An 11,884-nucleotide genomic window follows, 5' to 3' on the forward strand; every position below is an offset into this window, starting at 1 on the left:
TTGAATTGTTTACGTGTTATCAAAAAATATTGAGACGAAATCCTAAAATGCTAATATTACATTAAAAAATACTGCCGTTGATTGGAAATTATTGAATTGTCAGATCAAAATAATCGAAAATTAGAATTTAGTATAACAAAAGCAAAAATTTAAAACATAATGAACCAAAATAAAAATAAAATAAGTTAGTGGTAACTTTTTTTCCATAATATAATATAAATAATGAATTTTCAGAAAAGATGGAAAATTAATAAATTGCTAGAGGATTGGTTGAAGTGTCCGTCAAGAAAATTAAATGTGAAGAATGAAAATTCCATATTACAAAAAAAAAAATTATATAAGCTAAAATTCAAGTCAAAAAACTGTCCCCCCTTCCTTCCCCTTTCCTGCCCCAGCATTTACATATAAACTCCATTTTCGATTCAGCCATCAATTCCTGTGATCTTCATCTACACACTGCAACAACAGATATGGCGATGGAGATGATGAATCCACAGGCAAACATGGACTTCAAATTCGACAGCGCCTCCACTTCACCTTACATAAGTGCTCCTTCCAGCCCTCAACGTTTCGGCTCTTTTTTTTACAGTGCTCCCGCCAGCCCACGGGTCTACGCCGCAGAAGACGGAGGGGATGTTTCTGTGCCGTTTGACTGGGAAGAAAAGCCCGGGATTCGTAAGAGTAAAGAAGATCAGATCAGTACTGCCGCTTCTTCGAACTATGGCGATGCTGAACAAGATTTGGAGGAGATAGATTTTGAGTTTGATTTCAGTGGGAATCTGGAGAGGCTTTCTCTGTCGGCGGATGAGCTTTTCGATGGAGGCAAGATTAAGCCGTTGAAGCCACCTCCAAGATTTCATTACGAACAAAATGACAAGCCCACCCCGGATTCGCCGAAATCTCCCAAGAAAATGTTCAGACAACCATTCTCTCCACGCCAGAGGAAGAAAGATTCAGACCTGGGCCCATTTGCAGCAGCCCTGGAAGAGACACGGAAGCAAAAGTTTCATGAAAGTAATTACACAAGAGGAAGGGAAAGATCCAACAATTCTTCAAATTCGTCACAATCCAGGCATAAAGCGACAAGATCCTTGTCTCCTTTCAGAGTTTCTGATCTGTTATTTGATCCCGAATTCAACCAGGAACCAACAGAAAATCCCTCTTCAGCTTCCGCTTTTTCTTCATTTTGGCACAAGAAATGGAAGATCAAAGACCTTTTACTGTTCAGAAGCGCATCAGAAAGCCACGCAACAGACAAAGAACAGATGAGGAAGTTTTCTGTATTGAAGAAAACTGATTCCATCGATGTCAAGAATTCGAGTTTCAGGTCTACAGATAGCAGCAGCGGATCAGTTTCCAGGAGAAGAAAATCAGGCCCTCCAATTTCAGCTCATGAGTTGCATTACACAGTAAATAGAGCTGTTTCAGAGGAAATGAAGAAAAGAACTTTCTTGCCTTACAAACAAGGATTATTGGGTTGTTTAGGATTTCAGCCATCTCTATTCTCATCCGATTCCAAGAAATTTTAGAATAAGCACAATTTTCATCAATAAAAATTGTAAATTTCATGCTCAAAATTTGCAAATATATTTTAATTACGTAATTCAGTTTGTTTAATTGTTGATTTGTTCGTAAATGCACACGATTGTGTTTTAAATAAAGATATGTTCAAATTAATAATGTTTTTTTTTACAAAAAAAAATTACGCATGATATGCAAGTTCAGCCATTGATGTAGACAAAGTTTGATTTTATAATACTAATTTTCAAAACTTTGAACGGGCAACTTATCGTTGAGTGGGTTTTATGTGAGACCGTCTCACGAATTCTAATCTGTGAGACGGATTAACCCTACCGATATTAACAATAAAAAGTAATATTTTTAGCATAAAAAGTAAAATATTTTCATCGATGACCTAAGTAAACATCTGTCTCACAAAATACGACTCGTGAAACTGTCTCAAATAAGTTTTTGTCCTTATCGTTACAATGTTTTCATTATTCCCAATTATTTAATTAATTTTTTTTATACAAATGTTTACTCATCATTCTCACGTAATTATATAACATATTTTAAAATAAACTTGTGATATTTCATTTTCACGTATTTATTGGACACTTGATGAGAAAATAGTAAACATATAATATAACTGGATTATTGGTCCCTCTTTTATAATATTTTATTATATGTATATAGAGTGGTATCATGTAAGACTGTTTCACAGATCATAATCTGTGAAATGGGTCAATCATACCCATATTCACAATAAAAAGTAAACTTTGTCTATGGGTCAACCATACCCATATTCACAATAAAAAGTAATACTTTTTATGGGTGACCCAAATAAGAGATCCGTCTCACAAATACGACTTGTGAGACCGTCTCACACAAGTTTTTGCCATATAAATAATACTCTGACCAATTGTGATGATTATTATAATTAAAAGTAGCTCTTTTGTGAGACGATCTCACGAATATTTATCTGTGAGACGTGTCAATTCTATCGATATTCACAATAAAAAGTAATATTCTTAGCATAAAAAATAATAATTTTTCATGGATGACCTAAATAAGAGATCTGTCTCACAAAATACGACCCGTGAAACCGTTTCACACAAGTTTTTACCAAAAAAACTATATTTAACTTATATTCTTTCTTTTTAGAAAAATAAATTTTACATACTTTAAAACAAATGTAAGCTAATACAGTACTTTTCAATGTAGACAGGTGGAGCCAAGAATCTAATGCAATTACCTTTAAGATCATCATAAAATGCCTTTTTTTTATTTATATAAAAGGTAAAATTTAAATGAAACCCTGTGATTTTGCCACCCTTTTGTCTACTTTCTTTTAGTTTATTATTCGAATGCAGCTGTTAAACGAAGGATGCATAGATTCCATTATTCTAAAATGGTGGATGTAATCATTAAAATCAGTTGTTGGGTTTTATTATAAAGTGACATTAATTAACTAAAATATTTATCTGTAATCAAATTAAATATCATGGAGGGAAATTTTTTTTGAGGGAAATTGAATATCACACATGAGTAGAGACATAATAATTTTAGGAATGATTAACGAGGCCGGGTCAACCCGAAACCTGTCTGGAACTACCCGGTTATGAAAAAGTAGAGACGTTAATTTTCCTCACGGAGAAAACCCGAAATCCAAAAAACAGGAATGAAGATGGGTATGGAAGTTTGGACTTCCCAATATACTGATCTCCATTCAAATTTAAAAATAAAGCATTCTTAATATTAGTTACAAGTTAGTCTAGGACCTATATAAAATTTCCACAAACGCCATCATAGAGGAATGCATAAAATATAAAATTACTGATAACATAGGATCAAGATTTTCATAATTGAGATTTATACTTCAGTTTTACAAGAAAGAGAGAAAGGAGCAAAGAGAATTTAAATTAATTGTTTTGCTTGCTACATCAATTAAATGAGTGCCAAATTGTCTGATAATCTTTATTCTGAATACTATCTTTTTAAAAATACACTACTTCAATTCATTTATCATTCAATTGTAAAACATTTTCCAAAACTACAAACAAAATATCTTATGTATGTGTATGACATGTGACTGGTTCCGCTGGTTATTATTAGGGTGGAGCCCCTGAAAGTGGAGGGTAGTAGACCAGACCAGGTTACACTCTGACAGAGAAGAAATAAATGGCAGGCAGTCTCAACCTTATTAAGATCTTGTTTGAAAGAAGGACCCAGATCAGTGTGAACACTTTGACATTGCATGAGCAGCTTAGCTGACACAAAAGTAATCAATAGCACAGCGCCAGTAACAGATTATGTATGTGCTGCATCAAGAAAATGTTTATCAGGCTTACCCACCAAAAAAAAAAAACATTTGTCAGGCAGTCCTACATATTTTACCTTATTTCAACCAAGGATGAAGACTGCACACGAATAAGATCTCCCCATATATTGAAAGATCCATTTGTTTATAAATGACTCAGAAAACATAAGAAGCCTGACACCAAGTACTACCCTGACAATTGCCCCAATGATCCATGTTTTGCGACGTTATTAATATTATGTATGTGTTGTGATAGATACACGGTTAGAGTAAGACTTTTATGGTAAATCAAATGGTGTCATCATTACAGATGGGGAAGGGGAAAGGAAACCGTAGCCGAATTTCTTGAAATGTTAAGTCAAAAAGGCGAAACCCAAACGAGAAAAAGTTTTTATTATTGCTGAGATGTGGATGCACAATGATTACTGATTAACCAACCCTTTTAAAGAACCTGGAATATATTTACCCTTTCTTGGGGCGGGGCGTAAATTTGAATTTTCAACAGTAGCGATCACGAACTTAATTCGAGTTTAGACGAGTTTCACAAGATTCAAATCCTATGGTAGAAGATTCTATGGTAGAAGAGTAAAGAAAGTTCGGTGATTGTCTGTATGAATACAGCCAATAATTGAAGCCAAGAAATGAACACAATACCATTGGACAATCCACTGATCATCGAACAGGATTAACAATAATTCTTATGCAATGGCAACAGTAATAACCACCGACAGAGTGCAATTACACATACGGAAAGATTGAGGATTCCCTCACAACTAGAGGTGGAAAAGTCTCCATTTGAGTGTCTCTGGGAGCTCAGTAATGACTAAGAGCTCAATTTACTTATATTTGCCGAGAGAAAAACGTAATCTTTCTCACATAAGAATAACATAATTCCTGATTATAGCAAATGGATTTCTCACTATTTATTTATAACTTACAACAGTAGAACGGTGCAAGCAGACATCCGAGAGTTGAACAGCTACTTAGTGAATCGTGAACAGTTTGAGTGCCCTCACCAGCAAGATAGAGCAAACTGATAACTGATATCCTAAAAAACGATATCCATCGTCCTTGCAGCATCGTAACATGCTGAATAAAGAATGGCAAATGTCTAATGGACCTCTTCCATCTGCCCAATTCATTAGGACACTCATTTCAGAGTTACAGTCCAGAAATTCCATATGTGAAATTTCCGATATACCATGGGTGTTTCACATCGGAGTTCCATGCAAACACTGGTCATAAAAGTTATCCACAAGTTTAAAAACTTCTTACTGCAATGGGAAGAAGCCCACTCTTAGCCATCTCTGTGAGAATGTTAAAAACGGCATCCATGTTACCTTCTTTGAAATTCATCTCAACGAGGAATTTAGCCGGTTCACCATCAGTGATCCTACAGCTCCTCAATAAATCTTGTAGTATTTCACTCAGCTCTTTGTTCATCCCTGCTTTGTGTAGTTCTCTTATTATAGAAATAACAGAAACCACATGGGGAACGAGTCCTTGATGAACCATTTCCCTGTAGAGATTGATTGCTTTCTGCAAGTTCCCATGTCTACAATGACCATGAATTAGAACATTATAAACTGCTTCACTAGGCTTGTGGTTTTTCTGAAGCATTTCTCGAAAAACTTGATCCGCTTCTTTCATCAGACCTTTCATACAGAATACTTTGATAAGAGCTACCCCACTTTGAAATTCAATATTACTACAACTTTCAATCAAGAAATCGTAAGTCAAGTCATAAGGAACAGATTGCTCATAGAACAACTTGAAGAGAAGCCGCTTGGCTTCCTTGCTGCGAGCCTCTTTGTTTAGCCCGTTTATTAACACACTGTAGGTAACAACATCGGGAAAAAACCCCTTGGAGATCATTTCATCATGGAGACGAATTGCACTACCAATATCATCTTCATGACAAAAAGCATTTATAAGAGTAGTGTATGTACATTTGTCAGGTAGCAGACCGGTTTTCCACATTTCTTGAAATAATTCAAAAGCTTCGGTTAATCTCGAGACCCCACAAAGTCCTTGGATCAAAGATGAAAAAGTAATGGCATCTGGTAAGATTTCCTTCTCGATCATCTCCTCTTTCATCTGAAATGCCTTGTACAAATCCGAATTTCGACAAAAACCAGATATGATGGTGCTGTAACTTACAACATCCGGATTTATTCCTTTCACAGTCATTTCTTGGATCAACTGCAAACCATCTTCGATGCTACCGGATACACAATGCCCATTGATCAACGCATTATATGTCACGACAGAAGGTGAAAAGCCCCTACTAATCATTTCACTTAGAAGTCTATAAGCTTCATCCATGAACCCTTGTTGTGAGAAACCATCAATCAAAGTCGTATATGTTTTCTCATTCGGGCTAATTCCCCTGACCCGCATCTGATCAAGAAACTCCATGGCTCGCTGCAAGTTTCTTGCTTTACATACACTATTTATCAAAGCAGTATAAGTCACCACATTGGGAGACAACCCATTCCTCACCATCTCCGCATGCAAAAAAAGAGCTTCATGAATATTTCCCTCCTTACAATATCCATTAATAAGAGTGTTATAAGTCACTTCATCAGGAAGCAAACCTTTGCTCCTCATGTCTGCAAAAACCTTACCAGTCTCCTTCATTCTCCCCGCACGACACAACCCATTCAGTATGACATTATACGTAATCACGTTTGGCTCCAAATTTTTCTGCCACATCAAATTCAATAATCTATAGGCCTCGTCGATATTCCCTATTTTACAGTATGCATCCATCAAAGTATTATATGTGACCACATTCGGTAAACAACCCTTCTTCTCCATCTCCTCGAGTAAATCAAACCCTTTATCGATGTGTTTATTAGCACATGTCCCTCTAATCAATATGTTGTAAGTAAAAACATTTGGAGAAATGCCACTTTCCACCATACCACGATACACATTCCCAGCTAACTCTACATGTCCGTGAGCTGAACTACGAATTACTGCCTCTAGAATAGAGTTATATGACAGTACACTAGGCATGAACCCGTGACATTTAGCTAAATTTACAAAATTCAAAGCTCTGTCGATCATTTTCAAGCTAGAAAACGCTTTTACCATCAAATCAAACACACCGGAGCTCGAGTTGCACGCCTGGTATGTGTCCTTCAGGCATGAAAACAGTAAATCTCCATCCAAGTAATCGGGAAAAGCTACAGAAATCTCCTCCGCGAGGGCTTGAGCTTTCTTATAGAGCTTGAAGCGGGTAAGGATGTGAATGGCGAGACAATGACATTGCAGGTCATTGATGAAGAAGGGGAATTTACAAGCCCAATCGATAAATTTTAGTATCACGATTGAGTCGTTCTGCGATTGGATTAGTAAGTAGGAGGCGGACTGAGGAGTAAATTGGGATGTTAAAGGGTCGAGATGGAACAGGTCGTGCCGTTTGAGAAAGGCTATGGCTTTATCGACGAGGAGAGTATCCGGTGGAGAGGAGAAAAGGGAAGGTGGTCGCGATGGTGTTGACGGAGTCGGAGGCGGCGGTGGCGGCCGGAGAGGTAACGTGTGAAGGACTCGTAGTGGGAGTCTACGCAGGGGCATTTCGGGAAAATCCTCGGAAATAATCGATTGAAAGCGGTACAAAAGTAATAATCTTTATAAAAAAAACAAAAAATAATATTTTTTCATGGATGATCCAAATAACATATTCGTCTCATAAGATACGATTGTGAGATCGTCTCATACAATTTTTTATCTAATATTAATTAATTTAAAGATCTTTCCCTAAGATATTACTAAACAGCAAATGAATAGCCACAACAAAACCGAACAGATGCATGAAATCTTAAATTTCCCCTTCCACTATTGAAGCAAAAGTTGATGATTGAAATCTAAAAAATATAACATAAACGAATGAAGAAAAAGTTACTTCCGACTGAATTTAGATATTTTAATTTAAACAAAAACTTGTAGGAGACGATTTCACGGATCGTATTTTGTGAAACAGATATTTTATTTAGATCATCTATTAAAAAATATTAATTTTTACGCTAAAAATATTATTTTTTAAGAATTGATTCGTCTCATAGATAAAGATTCGTGAGACCGTATCACAAAAACATCCTCTTTAATTTAAGTTTCACCATTTGCATGGGTTAGTAAAATAAATTTTGAGGCTGAATTATTACAAGTTTCGCAATCTCTTGTGATACATGTATTACATGAGAAGCCCATTAATATTACATTGGGCAAGATCGTAACATTTAGCAAAGAAGAATGTTACACAACGGGAAAATCAAAAGCTTACTCAAAGTGGAAAATAACTAAATTAGCAGCTCAAATTATACATGTAACTGCAGAGCATGTAAATTTTCGTGGCTTCGAAGGTAAATTGTGGCGCCTCAAACCTCGCCACGTAATCATACAACATGTGACGTCATATGCATAAAAATTTTCTTTTCGACGATGTAATAATATAATGCATATACGACAAAATAATGCAATCACCACACTATCTACGTCAGTGTAGCAGAAACAATATAATAAATACACACATACAACTCAAATAAGACAATAAGCTATAATGTCTCTATCTACTATCAACTACAGGACTGTTTGACTAGACACACCTGGTCCTTCACCACTATCATGTCTCACGCATAGTCCTGTAACCTGCCCAACAGAAACAGCTCCCAAAGGGTGAGCATATACAACAATCATCATCGTAATACATAACAGTGATATTAACAACATAAGATATAACTGAAATGATAACAGAAATACCCCATTTGCCGTTTCTGGACAATCAGCCATCAACAACCTCAACATCATCACAATGCAACAACATCGACGATACGTCGCATCCCAACACCGGCGACAGCAATATCGTCGAACGAACAACAACATCAACGATACGTCGCACCCCAACTCCGGCGACAGCAATATCGTCGAACGAACAACAACATCGACGATACGTCGCACCCCAACACCGACGACAGCAATATCGTCGAACGAATAACATCCACGATACGTCGCACCCCAACTCCGACGACAGCAATATCGTTGAACGAACAACCTCAACGTGACAACATCAACGAGCGTCTCCAAACAACGATAGTCAACAATATCAACAATAATAAACAACAACAAATATAATATCAAATCACCCAATTCCGGTGATTTATCATCGTTCAACGCAATAGTATTCATCAATACTAAACAATAACAACATATGCTCGAACGTCAACACGTACCTGATAATCGAGTATATATATATAATCTGGCTATTTCTTTGATCCCGAGGCTTGTGATGTATCTAAATAATTCAACGACAATATCAGATCATTGTCACCGTATCCACACAATAATAACAGCCTCAACATATAACATCAAATAGCCCAGCAACAATTTACTCAACAAAATATAAAACTCGATTATAAATTATTATCGCTCAACAATTTAATATTCTGATGTATTTAATTCACAATATTATCATCAAATACACCCTAATTAATTTAACATCAAATAATAGGCTATTTTACAATATCCGTCAAATTGCGAAAACTTTATATCAACGTGTAGCATATACTTCGTAGACTCCTTATATACAATCAGAATTAATAACAACTGACAAACAACTCTCCAATCTCAATCAAACTATTTAAAATTAGGAATAATTAAAAATAACACCACTATAATCTTCTCTACTTCGTTAAAATCATACACTATTCAACAATCTTCAATTTCAGTATGATTTAATAATTTATCGGATTTATTCCAGAAATCGACGAATTTCAAACATCACCAAAACTATTAAATTTATACCTCAAATCAAAGACCTCGTATCAACGATCTCAGAACTGAAGTCGGTTCGTCGATTAGATAAACCGATAAGTCGCACGATTGAAAAGAAAATCGAAAATCTATTTCCTCTCACCTCTCGTTCTTCTCTGTTCACGAATTGTGATTGACATCATGTGAAATGAAATCACCGCCTGAAAATTTTAATATTTTATATATTTTTTTATTATATTATATTACATTAATAAAATAATATAATATAACGTTTAATATTTAACATATTCTTTTGGATCAGTCAAACGATCAAATTTTCCAAAACTCAAAACATAAAACTTCTATATCTTTCAGTTTTCTACGTTATATCCAAATTTCAAATCATTTGAACTTCATATGACCAAAATATATCATATTTTCTTCTTTAAAAATCGTTAATTATTTAGTAATATCACATTACTAAATCGACAAATTGGAATATTTATTTCAGGCATTACATAAATCAATCTTGCACTGAATGCTGGAGTCGACACAACCACGTTGCTGCCTTAACATACCAATCCACAAAGATTATCCACACCAAAAACACAATGTGAGAACTGATTTTTAAACAAAAAACCTCAGTGTAAAGGGGCCCTTCCATCATCGAACACCGATATGCAGCGTTCAAAACTATCTGTATTAGCAACTGTGTAGCCCTGTTGGTCACCAGGCAGCTGACGAGTGACAACAAAAGATAGAGGGAACGATGCACGAAAATTCTAATGTGCTTGGGAAATCACATAGCCAAGTCAAGAATCAAGATCATTCTTATACTCCAAGATCGAACCATGGAGACTTCATGGTGTATCAGAAGATCCACTCTCCTACTTGATGATGGTATTAAGTAGTATCGGTCAAGACATCGTTCGGATCCTCTTCGTCTGAATCAAATTCGACCTGCAGTAGAATGAAAAAATCACCAACTTCACTATCTACATTTCAGTCGAAAATTGCAGCAAAAACAATCAAACCACCAAAGTTTCATCACTACCAGATGCATTTGGGTTTCAAGAATCATTAAACTCACATTTTCATCCTTAAACCAGCTTCCATGGCAATCACGCTTCCAGCCAGCAGCCGTGAACTTCAGTTCCTTCTCTCGACGCTCTCTACAATCCAATTGCTGCACCATTCCAACAACTCCTCTCTCAGCAACATAATCACAAGTTTCGGATTCCAAAACCGGGTTTCCACATGTTTTACTGCTTGGACTTACTCCACTAGAATACACCTCGGAAGCAACTTTCTGCACTCGCTCGATCAGGGGTTTGTTAGTACTTTTTGGTCGTTTAACCGAAGCACAGGCGGCGGAATTAGGAGTCGGAGAATCCGACAATGCAATTCTCTTGTTAACCTCTTCTTTCCTAGCTAATTCACTATCCCTGAACCTAATCGCGGCAGTTCGATGGCAGGAACCTTTCACATGGGTCTGCATCCAGAAATTTACAGAACATTAGGGTTTCGAAATTCCTAATTGGTCGCAAAATGTCTGGTGAATCTAGAATAAACAGAAGTAAATAAACACACTCAAATCGTGGGTTTCGTTATCTTACTGAGAGCATGATCAAGGAGTCGAGAACAGGGTTCTTAGGACAAATTAGACAAGCAAATTTGCCGTTGGAGAGTTTCTTGTAGGAAGACGCATCGATTCCATCTAGCAATAAATCGTCGACTCTTCTCTTCCGGTGTTGGGCTTCTCTAGCCCAGCTATCTCCGCCGAACACGCTCATCCCACAGAACTGGGTGGAGACGGGGTTTGGGGGCGGAGAAGAGTGTTAAATTAGTATATTAAAGTTCAGTACAGAGACGTCAAAGAGGCAGGTATGGCTAACGCAAGACCGTTACATGAAAATTTTTTCGACTCATTTCCCTCTTAATTCGGTTAAATATTTTTCGGATCCATCTCACCCCGAATAAGAAATGGGGTCAGGTAGATCCACGAGACCCATAAGACTCGATTTTTTTAAATGAAAACAGTAATCTTCTTATCACATGACTGAATTATGAAACAAACAAGTCTCTAAATACAACACAATAGAAAACTAATTCATGTCTTCGACCACACTTAATAATAACAAACAAAGTATTTTCACGACATGATGTATTATACAAAAAAAAGAGTTACTTACTTGAAGAATTACCTACAAAATTAAAGAGAGAAAATAAATTGAAAAAATAAAACTGTAATTTTTCAAAAAATGTAATTTAAAGAGAATAAGTACATTTACAAAATTAAAATAAAAGTAC

At 36.1% G+C, this 11,884-nt stretch overlaps 3 protein-coding genes across 4 annotated transcripts; 1 reads left to right on the forward strand and 2 right to left on the reverse strand.

The window, feature by feature from the left end:
• Positions 1-381: 381 nt before the first annotated feature.
• On the forward strand, positions 382-1,541 carry LOC140812011 (uncharacterized). The gene has a single exon (XM_073170178.1). It carries the CDS (start codon positions 471-473, stop codon positions 1,527-1,529), a length of 1,059 nt encoding a protein of 352 aa, XP_073026279.1. The 5' UTR covers positions 382-470; the 3' UTR covers positions 1,530-1,541.
• A 1,920-nt stretch (positions 1,542-3,461) lies between these two features.
• LOC140812627 (pentatricopeptide repeat-containing protein At5g39710-like) lies at positions 3,462-7,440 on the reverse strand. 2 transcript variants are annotated; one of them, XR_012113705.1, is made up of 2 exons: positions 4,759-7,440; positions 3,462-3,821 (listed from the first exon to the last, which is right to left on the reverse strand). XR_012113705.1 is itself a non-coding variant. In XM_073170945.1 (1 exon), the coding sequence occupies exon 1, from the start codon at positions 7,400-7,402 to the stop codon at positions 5,081-5,083; it is 2,322 nt and encodes a 773-aa protein (XP_073027046.1). In that variant the 5' UTR covers positions 7,403-7,440; the 3' UTR covers positions 4,490-5,080. The 2 variants fall into 2 exon arrangements, 1 of the variants encoding a protein (XP_073027046.1); XM_073170945.1 differs by lacking the exon at positions 3,462-3,821 and having other exon boundaries at positions 4,490-7,440.
• Positions 7,441-10,386: 2,946 nt separating this feature from the next.
• LOC140811965 (uncharacterized) lies at positions 10,387-11,451 on the reverse strand. The gene is made up of 3 exons (XM_073170105.1): positions 11,191-11,451; positions 10,665-11,066; positions 10,387-10,534 (listed from the first exon to the last, which is right to left on the reverse strand). The coding sequence occupies exons 1-3, from the start codon at positions 11,365-11,367 to the stop codon at positions 10,478-10,480; spliced, it is 636 nt and encodes a 211-aa protein (XP_073026206.1). The 5' UTR covers positions 11,368-11,451; the 3' UTR covers positions 10,387-10,477.
• Between the last annotated feature and the right edge of the window lie 433 nt (positions 11,452-11,884).

Source organism: Primulina eburnea, chromosome 14 (genome assembly GCF_022965805.1).
Source record: "Primulina eburnea isolate SZY01 chromosome 14, ASM2296580v1, whole genome shotgun sequence".
Lineage (NCBI taxonomy): Eukaryota > Viridiplantae > Streptophyta > Magnoliopsida > Lamiales > Gesneriaceae > Primulina > Primulina eburnea.